Below are 15,692 nucleotides of genomic sequence, written 5' to 3'. Positions count from 1 at the left end.
TCTATGACTTCTCTGGGCAACCTGTTCTGATGTTTCACCATAAAATGATTTGTGTGGGAAAACACTTCTAAGATCACCGAGTCCAGCCTTTGACTGAACACCACCAGGACAACTAAACCATAATGCTCTCACATCCGGTTGTTTCTTGAATGCTTCCAGTGATGGTGACTCCACAGTCTCTCTGGGCAGCCTGTTCCAATGCTTATCTACCCTTGTCAGTGAGAAAATTCTTCCTGATGTCCAACCTGAACCGCCCTGGTTCAGCTTGAAGCCATTTCCTTTTGTCCAGTCCCTTTTACCAGGGAGAAGAGACCAACCCCCACCTGGCTACAGCCTCCTTTCAGGGAGTTGAAAAGAGGTCTCTCCTGAGCCTCCTTTTCTCCAGGCTAAACAACCCCAGCCACTCCTCACAGGACCTGTGCTCCAGACCCTTCCCCAGCCTTGTTGCCCTTCCCTGGGCATTGTCCAGCACCTCAATGTCTTTCTTGCAGGCTCAGAACCAGACCCAGGACACAGGACTCGAGGTGGGTCCTCACCAGTGCCAAGTACAGGGACGCAATCCCTGCCCAGCTCCTGCTGGCCACACTATTGCTGATCCAGGCCAGGATGCCATTGGCCTTCTTGGCCACCTGGGCATGGGCTGGCTGGTGTTCAGCCACTGTCACCAGCATCCCCAGCCACTTTATCCCTTGGGCAGTTTCCAGCCACTCTGTCCCCAGCCTGTAGCATTGCACGGGATTGTTGGGACCCAAGTGTAGGACCCAGTTACTTGGCCTTACTGAACCTCATCCAGTTGGCCTTGGCCTACTCATCCAGCCTGTCCAGACTCCTCTGCAGAGCCTTCCTGCCCTCCAGCAGATCAACACTCCTGCTGAACTTGGTGTCATTGATCCCCTTGTCCAGATCATCCCTAAAGATAATAAGCAGGGCTGGCCCCAGTGCAGAGCCATGGGAACACCAACCACCAGCTGGATGTAATTGTTCATCACCACTCTGGGTGCATCTATCAAGACAGTTTTTTATTCAGCAAAGAACGCGCCTGGCCAGGCCATGAGGAGCCAGTTTCTCCAGGAGACTGCTGAGAGAGTGTCAAAAGCTTTTCTGAAGTCCTAGTAGACAACATTCACAGCCTTTCTCATCCAGTTGATGGGTCATCGGGTCATAGAAGGGAGATCAGATTGGTCAAGCAGAACCTGCCTTTCCTAAACCTATGCTGGGTGTGCCTGATCCCTTGGTTTCCCCGTAGATGACACTGTGAAGAGTTTCTTCTTAATATCTAATTAAAACCTTCCCTCTTTCAGTTTGAAGCCATTCCCCTTTTTCCTGCTGCTGCATGCCCTTGTTAGAAGTTCCTCTTCAGCTCTCCTATAGTCCCCTTTAGGTACAAGAAGGCTGCTATAAGGTATATATGTGATCTGTAATGTACACATTACTCTTAAGTAGTCTGCTGCTACTCAGATGTTCCTGATTGAGTGCACTCATGTGCTGGATATCTATGAGAAGTACAGAATATGGAGATGGTAGGAAGCTTCTCTGAAAAAATCTCTGGGTATTTCAGGGAGCCACCACTTCAGCTATGTTTTTGCCTTGGTCCCATGCTAATTGCTAGTGGGCTGAGTGAATTTGTGGCATGGCCTCCCACTTGTTGGGATTTTGCTCTCGACTGTCTGGTCAGGGGGTTTGTCATTGCAAGTGTATTCCCTGTCCCTGTTATCCTCCACTGTATTCAGCACTCTTGTGACAGCTTCTCCCAGCAGTATCTCCTGTGTCACTTCAGTTTCCTGCTCCTTCAGAATAGCCATCTTGTCTTGAATATGCTTCCTGTCTCTTCTAAAAAAATGCATCTTCCACTTTAAGAAATGTTTGTCTTACAGAAGGCCTCTTCAATCGAAATACAGCAAAGACACTAAACATAGTTTAGTGTGTAACAATGTGTCAGCTGCTTGCAAAGGTGGGGGGTTGTGCTGTAAAAGTAAAATTTCTGGCATGGAAGGCAACTGCTTCTGTTGGTTCTGGCATCTGTAAATACTTAGAGTGTTTTAGCTTACTAGAGATTCTGTGAATAATTTTGAGAATTGTCTATATAGAGTGCTATTCATCTAATTTATAATTATGTAAATCACCTTACAAGTAATTGTAATATGAATATGTTTTAAATCAAAATTATTCAATTTCCATAACAGGTGGATTTTGTATAGTATGTTCTCTTCTCTGTTCTCCATTTTTTTCATACACAGAAAGCTTTATCCAAATGAGCTTTTTTTCCCACTAATGTGTTAGTGTAAATTAAGAAGTCAGCATGAAATGCTTTGTAAAATTATAGTTATGTGAAAAGAAACTTGAATGTAGGTGGACTTGAACAGAAATTTCGTGTGCATTCTTTAAGATGCTATTTAATGGGTAGGACCCTTAAATTTACATTTACACGACTGTTTCCTTGTGTATAATGAATTAGTTTATCTGATAGATCTCTTCTGTAGTTGAAAAGTTCATTTATTATTTCAGTATCAGGGAATAAACAACTTTTTTTGAATGCAAAAAAATAATGGGAGTGGGCAAAATAGTGCAAAGTGGCATTTAAGAAACAATTTTAAAATGTTTACTTTTTTATTTCTCTCTGATTTGTATTGCACCAGATAACGAAAAATCTGAAATAGTAGACATTTCTCTTTTGTTCAGTAATTAAAGTTTGTGCTAAAAATTACTTTCTTGTGGGCTTTGTAGGTTGCCTATTTGTGAGTGTGTAGTTGATGTATTTTGAACCTTATTTGCAACTGTTCAGAGGCTACTATACAGTTATCCTGCTTAAATAGGAATGGTTTTTCATTTTACCCAGAATGAAAGATGCATCTTCGAAGAAGTGTAAGAAAGTGTTTTTCAAAACTAACATAAAGTCAATGACAGTTACAGTTTGTTCCAAAAAAATACCCAGACACTGAAAAGTGAGAGAGATGTCTGCTGAAGGAAGAACAGCATTTTCATACCTTCATGCAGGAAGTATTACAAACAGTTTGACAAATGTTGCTGTAGATACTAAAATTCCTCATGGGTTCAAGGGATGAGAAATCATGGAGGGTGGATACATTAAAAAATATTAAGGTGGAATGCATACATACAAATGGAATCTGTTTGAGAAAGTCCATGAAAGTAGTTGGAAAGGTATTGTATGAAAAGAAGCATGTTATTTGCTCTACTTTTATTCTCCTTGGAGATCTTAATGTCTGGAGATGGGCTTGATGTTAACTGGGTACTTGGACTAAGTCTGTATGGTAGCTTTTATGTTTGAGAAGCCTGTTTGATACCTGTAGTTTGATACCCATACAAATCCTAAGACAGCACAATTTCAAAATACACCTTCTTTATTTAAGAGGTTTTAAAGGCTGAAGCATATGATTACAGTCAGAAACAGAAAAACATCTCAAGTTCAGAGTCTCGTCAGTCAGTTTATTTAGGAAAAGAATAGTAGTTTGACCAACTCTGCTGCTGTAAAACACCCACTTTTCCTTTCTGCCCAAAGTTTCCTATGTTATATATCCCCTCCTTCACCTAATATTTAAAGCAGACTTTAAAAGGCTTGTGTGTAACCACAGGCTTGCTGCTGACGCCCATCTGTTCTCCCAGACCCAGACACCTGAAAGTGAACCCAGCCAAACTCGTTTGCTGAAGCCTTTGCAAACCACTGTCCCAGGATCTCCTTATTTTAGTAACAGTCCATTAAGACTAAATGAATGATCCTTGTCTGATAGATAGAGGACTTCGAGACAATTCTGCAAACCTGTAGTTGGATAGCTAGATATTCAGTGATAGGTGGTTCTCTTATAGCTGTAATTGCCTTGGGAAGACTGTTGTGGGTGCTGTCTGGTAGTGATTCCTGCCTGTGGTACAAGACCAGTGCTCATCTGGCAACAGGCAGTCAAGAGAATTCAGTGGACTTTGACAACATGATTAGAGTAATCTAACTTGGGACTATTGCAGAAGCAGGCAGATACTCACTTCTCCCTTGGTTTTGCCTCCTCCACCTTTCCTCTTGAGTTATCTAATCATCATGCAACAATATGCATAAGAATAGCCCTCAGGGGCTTTGGAGGCTTTATTCTCTTTAGGATCACTGAGCTGACCTGGCCTTGACAGCAGCACTTGGCATAGATATGCAGGTAAAAAAAAATTCTAAGTTGCTTTTCAGACAGATCTTGTACTTCTAATCAGAAGCCTGGCTGAGTAGAGCTGCATGTTCAGTGGTGGAGTCCCATGCTTCATCTCCCACCTCATGAGGCTGAGCCACTTGTTACTTACTCAGTGTTCTTTCATGATTTTTAGGGTATTGGTGCCAGAAACTATGTTTCAAAGCAGTTCTTTTAATCCTTTTCTGTGAAAGTTTTAATAACTTGATCATCTGAAGCTGTTTCTTACTTACTAGTGAGTGTTTAATCTAAACTGTTTTACTGTAAACCATTTTAATCCTAAGGAGCAAAACATTATTTAGGCAAAGCACACTAATAAAAATGTCAGGGATGGCTCCTATCTCCTTCTGCTTGGTTACAAGTTATGGTTGTAATTAAGTGAATAGGAAGTGGTATTACTAGTGATACATTCAGAAATGGATCTTTGGAGAATAATCAGATACTTGGATTTTTGAACAACAAGGTAAAGCTTGTGCTCTGAGGTAAACCACATGCAAACTGATGATGCAAACTGGTATGGGGTTTGGTCTTACAGAGATGCTACAAGGTGAAGGGATGTTTTTATCAGGATCCAAAACGTTTATTTAAATACTAGGAAATATTAACTGGAGGTGTAGAATTAAAAGGAAAAGCAAGCAAAGATGAAAAATCATACAACCCACTCAAGAAAATGAGAAGAGGACTTCAGAAGGATAAAACAAGCCATGTGACAAAACAAAAACAGGAAAAAAATATTTATTCCCAGCCAAGGAAAAACATCTCTTCTAGAAGAATGACTGACTCTTACAAGCTGATGTTGGTAAAGATGCAGTGTTTGTTTTGAGAGCTGGGAAAAGGTCACTGCAGGCTTTAGAAGATTATTTCTGTTAATTTCCGTTTGTTGCCTTCTTTCTGGAAAAACAGGTTGGGAAAAAAACATGTCCCCTAGTCTCCTCTCCCCTAGTCAAAAATGTGATGCTCTGTGCAACGTAACAGTTCCTCCTTCTCCAAACTTGCATTAGTTATCTGCAAGGATAAAGTTAAATTCTGTTAGATAAAATAGTGGACAGACTGGGAGAAGATCAGTGAGGTAGTATCAGTTGGCATTTTCTTTTATGAAGATGTACTGTGCAGTGTCCTGTTTACAGTGTGTTTTTGCTGCATATATGTATGTCCTAAGAAAAATTAAATGCTAATGAAATGCTAAGGTTGATGGTGAAGTTCTGTTTTTTGAAATCATGTGGTAGAGTTTAATATTTTCTACTATGTAGGTGTGGTCTGATGTGTCGATAAAACCCAGCTGGCAGAAATACACAGTAATGGCTGGTGGGTTAGAGGAAACTATAGGACTTAACCGGTTTTCATACATGTGTGTTCAGGTGAAGGAGTCAAGGAGAGCTGGTCACTGTAGAATGTATAAAGTGTGTGCTCTGTAGCTGCCTTCTTCCAGACTGGCTTACTGTGTGCATCTCTACTTGTGACTCCAAATATTTTTAGTTAGTGTATTAGTATTTAGTAAGTGTTCCTGTTCTTCTAAGGGTAAATGTAATAGAAATTAACTTCAGAGATATCTTCCTCCAGAACACGATTTCGTGGGAAATATCTTTTTTCGTTTAATGTAGTTTAGCAGTTCATTCAATCTAATGAAAGGTCAAGGGACCAATGCCTATTGTAATGCTCAGCGCACTCTTAATATTTGGCTGAAAAGGAATTTGAAAATGGAGCTGATGTCTGAAAAAAACATCATTCTTTGAGAAGTGAAATAGGAGAGATCTTACTTGTTTCTCACAAAACATTGATTTTATTGGAATTCTGAGAACAATTTAGAGTAGATGCCATACATCTTAATTCTGAAGTTGAAGGTGATGCATATGGAAAAGAGCACATGCAGAAGAGTGATAGATATGGAAACCTGAGAGCTTGTATAGAGTCACAAGAAACAACACTCAGGTCCTTCCTGGCTGATGGCTTGTAACTGCCCATTGCCACCAGTAAGTTCCTATATTCTAGGTAGGACTAGAATGTGGGAGAACAGCTCTAGTTATATTGTATATATGAGCAACCAAGTTCTGAATTGCACAAAGGCTTGGTGAGTATGGCAGACTTCACATGTAAGAGCCTCATCAACTAATTCAAAATTGCTATATGACAGAGGTGATGATAGATCCTCTGTAGACTGGGGAATCTATGGAATTATTAGTGCTGTTGACCACTGAATATAGTATTTATTGAGTTATCTGATACAAAAATAATTTAACTCTTAACCAAGTTGGTTTTGAGGATTGTGTTCTAGGAGAAGGCAAGGTTGTGGTATATAGATTGTCACTTCTCTGCATCTCAGTTTTGATTTTCTTTCAGCTTTTACTTGAGTGGTTTTCTCTGTTGTGAGTTTGACCCTATTCTGGCACATACAGTAGACTTTCTAGTGATACTAAAACAATTTATGACCTACCTATCCTGTCTTAAAGCCGTGTCTTTTGTTGGCTATCCTAAACTGTGTCATTTCAGTGCAAATTATCGTAATCTGTGTGTATTTTTCTAGTCTTATCCCTGACTGAGGCAGGATAAAAGACGTTTGAGGTCTTCTAAAACACATGTAGATGTAGCCATGATGACTCTAGACACATAAGGGCTGCTGTGCATTGATAAAAGTGAGTTATTTGGATACAATTCAGACACTTAAGAAGCAGAAATGTGAAGGTTTTCTATAAGCAGTGGATTTGACAGGAAAAAAGTATAAGAAAGTCATTCTTTGAAACTTCTTTATTACAAGAAACAAGATTCTGCTTATCAAATTTGAATGAAGAGTAGGAGTTTCTTTTGGAAGAAGATTGATTTCAAGGAAATTCAAAGCTGACTGAACATGTTGACAATTGCTGTGAAGTGCAGATTGCTGGTATCTAAATGGGGGTCAGACTAAGTTCAGTACTACTGAGTGATGCTAGAAACTGCACTGTGATAGTAATGTTGCTTTACAGAGAGGTCTGCTTACTGTATTATTACATAATATAATTACAAGTAAGATAAGTTCTGTGATGTAGTAGTTATGTATGTAAGATCCATTTAACACAGGAAAAGAATTGATCTTCGTTTAAATTTTTCTGATGTAAATGCAACCATGTGGCTGTTGGAGAAAAACAAGCCTGTTAAGTCCATACTCATAATTTCTGCTGAAATAGAAATCAACAGGTAAAATCATTATTTTTGATGCTACCATACCCAAATACAGCAATGCTGCTTTTGGCATAAGGCAGGAGGAATGGTGAGCTGCTGATGGGATCATCTCTTGTTAGCTGAGGAAAGTGGGAAGCAGCATGGTCTTCCTTCTCCCTCCTCCTCTTCTGCCTCCATGCTGCTGTTACCTCTTCTCAACCACTGTAACACAATCCAAATTGTTCACCTTGATGACAGTTGGGTAAATCACCACAAATGCTTGGAGACTGCTATGGGAAAGCATTTCAAGCAGTTTTGTCAGCTGGAGTTGCAGTATGACCTCTGCACTTGCAGCGAGACATTTTTCATACTCAGCCTTCACTTTTGCACAGTATGCTGCAAGTGTCAAAATGAACGCTCGTTCATGAAAGTGCATTGTGAAAATAGCATTTGATATGCAGATTAAAATACTTCTTGTTTTGCTTCATTTCATTCCTGCTGAAATTTTTGCCCTGTATTCCTCTTGGCAATGCCAGGCTCCACTTCAGTTTTGTCTTGGGTGCTGCTAAATTTGGAGTGGTTTTTTTTGGTTGGTTGGTTTTTGGTTTGTTCTTCTTTTGAAATAGGCCATATGTTTTCCTGTATGGCTTTCTTCACATTTTTGGCTTTAGTTGCTTCACTCACTGTTTATTTTCACCTAAACATTGCCCTGCCACCTCTCAAGTGTCTTTCCCTCTATATGAATAAGGCAAAATATGAAGGCTTAGTTGCTTTTCAGATGCTGCAAGTCGGAATTTTTACTGTGCCATCTTTGCACTGTTAAGTTTAGCTGACCACCTATGTACAAATATTTCTAGAGCTGGCTTCTTTCAGAAGTTTCTTAGAGCACAAGAGGACTAAAACTAATCAGATACTGTTATCTACACTATTTCTTTTATGCTCCTGCATACCAAGAAGGAAGACAGATGGGATTCTACTTAGGTTGCTTCCTTGGGCACACAAGTAGCATTGGAGGCTAGCAACGGCAAAATTCAGTGGTGTGTTGGTATGTTATGGAATGTTGGCTTCCTAATCATAAATATAGTTTTTCTATAGGTACAATATTTTGAAGTGATAGAAAGTGGTGTTTACATAGGAAGGTTTTTTTTTCGTTTGACTACTTTGATAGCTTTGGGAGTATTTGACAATTTTGAAGCATAGATGTGTGTCAGTCCAAGATGCCTTTCATAAGAGCTTCATGGGAGAGAATCAGAAGCTGGATTTTATGCTATCTGCAAGAGCTATTGCATATTGAAGGACATAAAAAACTCTTTGCAAACTGGTTAATTATTTAAAAAAAGGATACATGCTTTAGTCTGGATTATCCTGACGAAAATTGAAAATAAATGTCTCCTTCTATTTACTTAAAATCTTTTGGCCATTTGTTTCTCACCTATTTTTTTTTTTTTTTTAAAGCATCTCTAGCTATCAGAAATTCTTGGGGTTTGTGTTCTGCAAGAGAAAAATCATAAATTTACCTCAGGTCTCTTGTTGATAATAGGTGTCTTAAAATCATCACTCGTATTTCAGAGTAAATAATTGTCTAGTTATGCCAAATAACCCCAATTGGTCTGATTTAACTTGGTGTTTTACATAGCTACTAGCCAATGCTACTGCTTATGGGGGGAGCATTCCTTTTTTAGAAAATGCTGCAGCACTCTTACTTCAGAAGAGGAAGATGTGACTGAAAGTCATCTGGATTTTGCAAAGCAACATAACCTTAGAAGTGCCTGAGTTTTTCATTATTTGGTTTAAATTTAAATGCCATCACAGAAGTCTGTCTTTCTTGTGACAGTCTCTGTTCAGTTTTAAATGCTCAGAGGCAGAATGTTTAGGCACAGCAGTGACTGACAGTGTGGGATGGCATTTTGCAGAGTGCCTGAATAAGACATCCCTGCAAGTTTGACTTTGTTTTTCAAGTCATTTGATTTATTCTCCTTTGGTCTTAAAATCATGCAGGAGAAAGAATTCTAGGCCCACGTGAATTTCTGCAGTTTTGGTTCCAGTGCTGTATTTGGAGCCTTCGTTTTCTTTTGTAAATCACAGATTCACTATAGAGAACTGCAGTAGTACCTCAGCTGTGGAGAAAGGAGGTTGAGGGAAGGTACCTGTTGGTTTTCTCTCTGGGGGGTGAGGAGAGTCCCTGGTGGTGCAGAGCAGGGGCTGTGTGAGGGGACCCTGCCCAGGCAGGCAGGGCTCCTCTGCCCTTGGCGAGACCTGCTGTTGCCTGCCCCATGTTGCGCACATTTTAACACTCACCACCATATGCTTCTAGGGATTACAACACAGGTTTCCAAAATGGTGAAGTTGTGACTTTTTGTCATTACATTTATCTGGGGTTTGAATTACATGTTCAGAAGCGAGTATAACATTGTGAGGGTGCATGAGGGAGTGATTGAGAGGTGGCTGTACACTGTCTGTTCATACCTGTTCAGCCAACTGTGTGTTTTCTGTGGGACTTGCCCACTGACACAGGGCACATTTATGCTGTGTACCATAACAGAATTTAGCATAATGTTACTCTAATGCTACTGGATTTGCTGCAGGTTTGTATTATTTTACAACATTCAAGCAAAATAAAAAGACCAGGCCTTTCTTCAATATCTTATTTTGAGAAGTCATCCTTTTAATTCAAAAATCACCTAAAAGCTATAATCCTGTCTCTCAATATGTTGTCCATACAGGTATGTACACTTTTGCTTATCTGACCTTTAAGTTTATTTTTGCTGAAAGTTAAATACCAAATAAAACCCCAAACTGATAAAAGCAGACCAAAACAAAACTACATTTGGAAATGATAAGTAATCTTGAAGTAGTATTTCTACGTTGCCTGAGTTAATAACAGCATTGTTAGGAAATTAGAGAGGAACTATTTCATAGTTAGAAAATATTTTATGAAATATTCCCAGACATTTAAAGCAAGAGAAAAATCAGGTTTTACAGTTTCAGTGTACTTCAACTTCTAAAAAATTTTGAAATAGTTATGTTAAAATTTTATATTTTTATTTGTTAAATGTTTCTTGAAGGTCTAATTGTTTGGCCAGAGTTACTATAAATGTATTCTTACCAGTAATGTGAATGTTTTTCAAAGATATACTTTTACAAGTGCATTGATACTTTATATGTTAAAAAAATAAACAATAAAACAATTCTGAAAGGCTTTTTATTAGAAAAAATTAAAATACATATTCCAAAATCATCAGTTTCTGATTTTTTTTCAGCGTTTCTTCAAATGAGGTTTTACACAGCTGCATGAATACAGTGATACTTTTTCAGTCTCTGCCATCCTGTTATCATTCAGTTAAGATTCTCATGGAATTAATTTGAACTGCACCATGTATGGATTTTTTTTAAACCAGCTGGGTTTAGCTGAAATCTTAAATGTTAGCTAATTAGTTAAAAGTTCTTGGCAGACCAGTTGTGCTGTTAGTTGGGCCCTCCACTGGCAATTAGGCCTTGTTTTCCAGGAGGGACACTGAGCATGTTTATTTAAAACGTTATGTGTAACATTTTTTTTAATCAGATCCCTCTCATCACATTTTAGAAGTCAGGAACTGCTGTCCAGTCTTCTGAGCAGTCTGATGGGACCAGTTGTTTGCGCTAATGAGTCTCCAATGAGCTCAGTAAGCAGTTTGTAATGGCCACTTCTCTGCCCTTCCCTGGGCTTGCCATCCTTCTGGTGACCTTCAGGTTGAGCCAGTACTTCAAGTTAATTATATCTGTAATGACTTTGCAAACTTGTTTCCAGATACTGTGAACTGGGGCAAGGTTTGAATGTAAACATATGCCCCTCTTTCTGGCGCTCAGATAAATAATATGAAAACTCTATCTGCAGTGTATGCTGCTATCCAAGTTTGAGCATCTTCCAGATTCTTAAATTCTAAATTCCGAGATATGACTCAACTTTATATACAAAGTGTCTTCAGAGAGAGGTGTTTTCCTCTCTTTTTGTCTATATATGCATTTTGTTAACAGATGTACACACACAAAAAATTCAGTTGTAAAGGTTTTTTTTATTGGTTTGGGATTTTTTTAAAATTCAGAATGTAGGCCACGTTGCTAGTTGAATTTTTTTTTTTTTCCAGTTCCTGGGATTGATTTTGGTGTGGGCTGTTTGGCTTTTGTACAGTAATCTCAGAGGGTTGGTTCTTATTGTCTCAGATACACTGAGATTCCAGCCCTTTATTCATGGTATAAAAATGTATTTTTCACTAAAGGATGAGAGAATATCTGTGTTTCATAATAATTCTAGAAAAATAAATGTTTACTTTTTTTTTTCAAAGTAGTTAATTTCAGTTTTAAGTTAGCTATTGAGGAGTATATAGCAGTGACTCCTAAAAAAAATTTCAGTTAGAAGTGTATTTGCCTTCATAAAACAGTGGCATTGCAAAGCAAACTCCTTCTGCCAATCTTATCCAGACTGCATAATACTTATCATGGAAATATCAGGACAAAAGTATCAGGAATTCTTTTATTTTCCTTTGCTGCTTTTGTCTCTCCAAGTATTCCTGGGTTACTTACAGTTGTCTCTATATTTAGATTCCAAAAGTCTAAAAGTGGTACCTTTAGCTTCTAGCTTTAACTCAATAAAACAGGATGGTATGAATCAAACTACTGTTTCCTCATTGTCTATTTAGATTTAGAATTAACACCTTCCAATATATTATAAAGATTATCACTGGATTTCCTGAATTTTTTGTCTGACCATTTTTGAACAAGTGAATCTCAAAAGATACAATTCAAGTGCTATACCAAAAAAGTTTAGTAGGTGATGGTGGAAATCTAACATGTTTTTACTTTTTCACTGCTTCCAAGTTTACATAAAGCACCTTTTCAAGATGAAGGTAACATCTACTTTAAAAAGGTAAAATGCAAGCAGTTGTTTGTATACATTGTTTGGGTTTTTTTCCAAAAACATGGAAGTCTTAATATATGCATACATACCTACACACAATAATACACAGTAACATGTAAAGGTTTTAGTATATGGTACCGGGGTAACTGAAATGTCAAATACACACTTATTTGAAGTCTATATAAGTTTTATTTAACATTTAGTTTGAAATGCATTTCATTTGAGAACTATTTTTCTTATGTAAACAGCAAAATCTTCTTATGCTTGGGATTATTCTGGTGCTGTCTTCTGTACAAAGTCAGGGCATGATTTGCTTGGTCTTATTTACCAAATCTGTTTTCTTTGTGTATGTAATGCAGAGTCAAGTTACCAACACATGGAAAATTATTCCTCTCCTTTCCATTGGTAGCACTAAGTTTCTAATGAAACTTAGTGCTAATGATTCTGTAGGTAGTAGGTTGACTTTATGTACCGTGTGAACCCTGTCATTGCTTTGCTGGAAGTAGCTGTACTGTAAGTTTAAAAATGCATAATACACTTTTACAGGACTAGGTAATCTGAATGATATGGAAAAGAGAACAAATGTAGATTTCATTATCAGGTGAAAAAAGTTTGCACATTAAAAGGTGTCTTTAAAATAGTTGGAATTTGAGTTACTTGGTTTATCGTAAATAATGTTCTTTAAACAGTTTTCGTAAGGGGATCACTTATTTTTTTGAGAGGGATAGCAGCAGAGAGGCCTAGTTGGAGTGGCTGAAGGAAGGCTGGGAAAAGTGTGTTCTCACTTCTTTGGCAAGGAGTGTGCTGCCTTTCATCTTTCTTGTGTTTCTTCCATCCTTTTAAATCCTGTGAACTTGGAGCAAGTTCACCTATGCTTGCTTTGCTGACCCAGGAAAACCAAAGCCTTGTAAGCACTTGCAAAAGGGAAATCACATAACTGTACTTCTTCAAGCCTACTAATCCCCTAGCATTGCTGATCTGATTTTGATCTTTAAGCAGCTTCATTTTGAAGTCTGCTTTAAAGGATCAATTAATTGTGAAGTTTTCCATCTATAGCAATAATAACTTTTTAAAATGCTATGCTAGCCTTTTATTAATTCCCTACCATTTTAATGCATTCCTTCTTTTATCATATCTGGAAGTTGTTGACCCAGTTGACGAAATACAACTGCTTTAATGAGATATGTATTTTCCTTACAGAAGTGGTTTAATTTTCTGCTAGAGGTATTATGTGGAAATACATTAAATTTTTCTTCCTGTCTATATTAAAACGTAAACATTGAAAGAACATTTAATATTTGCTTGGATTTTTTAATAAAGATACATTTGTAAGTGGTTGACTTTATTTTGACTTTGTACAAGAGTTCATTTCCGCAGTGCTGTTCTTGCCTGTTTAGCAAATGCCTGCATAGCAATTACCTGATCTGTGACCTGGGGAGATGTTTCACTGTTAATACAGCTAGTGTTGTTGAGAAATATTGTTCCTCTGTATTAATTTTTCATTCCTGCAGAAGTTCAATCTCTTAAAAGGTGGGATGTCAGAGTTAAAGCACAGCACTCTTTCAAGAACAACAGTATAAAACCAACATGATATACCAGCATCAAAGCTGTTAGTAGTAACTGATGATGTATATGTCAGGAGGTAATAGTTGCATTTCTGGGAACTAGTTTTCATTTTGTGGTCTACTAGTTCTTACCACTTCTTGATATAATTACAGGGATTTAGTAACAAGTACTAGTTAAGTCATACATTAAAAAATACAGATATATTAGAGTATTTGATTCTGAGTTATTGGTTAAAGATAAAGATTCCAGCTGTCTAGGATGATAATTAATTGGCAGAAGTTAAGGCAGCAATAAAGTACTTAGCATTTGTATTATTGTTGGATTAATTTTGTGATTGTCTCCTGCATAATTTGGCATTCTATAATAGTGAAGGTAGGAAAGCACTCTTTATTTTGTACACCTGTTATGACAGATGATTGATTCTTCAGTGTGTCCTGATTTTTTTTTTTCCCTCAAATATATGGAATATATGAGTTAAGCTGTGCAAGACAGGACGTGTGTTTGCAGCTTTTTGTTTGTCTTGACTTCTGTCATGGCTCAAAGTATTGCATTTTTTAGGTAAATGGAAATATTATGGTCAGAAGCTGCAAGACTCTATTGATTAATTTTAATTGTTCATTAACTGTAGCTTGTCAATAACTTCATAGGTTTATGGTTTCATACAGTTAAATAATATAATACTTTAGTGATCTACTGTTGGAATTGATCCTTTGATGTAATTGGAAATTGAGAATTTTGGGTTCTTGGCTCCTGAGACAACAACATATTAAATAAAAAAACATAATGGGATTGAAATGTGTAAAATACTATTTTCTTTCTCCCTCTTGCCTTTTCCCCACCAAAACTGACCTTATGAGTACCTAGAAGGAGATGTAGTTTTGTGTTTATTGACTTTAAGAAGCTGCTGAAGAGATCAGGAGTCATCATTTTGGTAAATTGTACATGCCACTGACTTACAGGAAAAGTGGCTTAATAAGAGGAGGTCACAGTAATTAGTGGTTCCATCCTTGTTCACCTTGTCATCACTTTTGGTCATTATCTAGCTATTTTCTTCTTTCAGTTCTTTCAGGTATGAATGAACATGTCAGGAGTCTTTTTGGCAAGCTAACACCAGAAGACTATTTGTATCAATGGGTATTAGGATGAAAAGACATGGGTATTCACAGGTTGCAGTCAAAAGGGTTTGTACTTACACCAAATATCAATGTTTCTATTAATTCTATGTCTGCATATTATATTTTAGTGGCTGATACATTAGTTTGTGGGTTTTTTTAGCATCAGCTTTGCTGTGTTATTTACAGGCTTTCTTTCTTTGTCTATTGACAGGTATTTAATTAGTCAAGGAGCACATGTAGGAGCTGTAAATAGTGAAGGAGACACTCCATTAGATATTGCTGAAGAAGAGGCAATGGAAGAGCTGCTTCAGAATGAAGTAAATAGACAAGGTAATACAGAAGGGTGGTTGTATTTATGGACACTAAATGTATTTTTGAAAACTTGGGCTAAATTGGGGCTGTTAGAGTAAATTTATTTTCTTAAGAGAGTTGGTCAGTATAGAATGTATAGTGTTTAAGTGTCTGTCCCTTAAATCAGATTTACATAATTTAACAGTAAACTAGTAATTGTTTCAGGCTTTGCCCAGTTTTAATTTATATGCTTAAACTCGTTTAATGCCCAAAGCAATTGGTGAAAAGAAACTGGAAGACAAGATCTGTAGGGAAATAAGAGATACCTACTGATACACAGAAGTAGACGGTGGATTTGCAAAGACTTTGATTCAGTTAATTGGTAGTGTTAACAGAAATTTGATTAGCACTTTTTACAGTTAACACACAATGAACATCAGATTAGACAGTTAGTTGTGTGTATTTTTTGTCTGTATTACCACTTCTCTATTTTAATTAGTTGTTCTCTTTTTT

General features: G+C 37.5%; 1 protein-coding gene across 4 annotated transcripts in view; it reads left to right on the top strand.

The window, feature by feature from the left end:
* PPP1R12A (protein phosphatase 1 regulatory subunit 12A) overlaps positions 1-15,692 on the top strand; it is a 111,917-nt gene that overhangs the window by 46,795 nt on the left and 49,430 nt on the right. For all 4 annotated transcript variants that reach the window (XM_072923111.1, XM_002194669.7, XM_072923109.1 and 1 more), the window contains exon 3: positions 15,100-15,218. In XM_072923111.1, the coding sequence (XP_072779212.1) occupies positions 15,100-15,218 (119 nt within the window). The remainder of the gene's footprint in view (positions 1-15,099; positions 15,219-15,692) is intronic.

This window comes from Taeniopygia guttata, chromosome 1A (genome assembly GCF_048771995.1).
Source record: "Taeniopygia guttata chromosome 1A, bTaeGut7.mat, whole genome shotgun sequence".
In the NCBI taxonomy this organism is placed as follows: domain Eukaryota; kingdom Metazoa; phylum Chordata; class Aves; order Passeriformes; family Estrildidae; genus Taeniopygia; species Taeniopygia guttata.
Note: the sequence above shows the minus strand (reverse complement) of the source record. Positions and strands in the feature narration are given on the sequence as shown.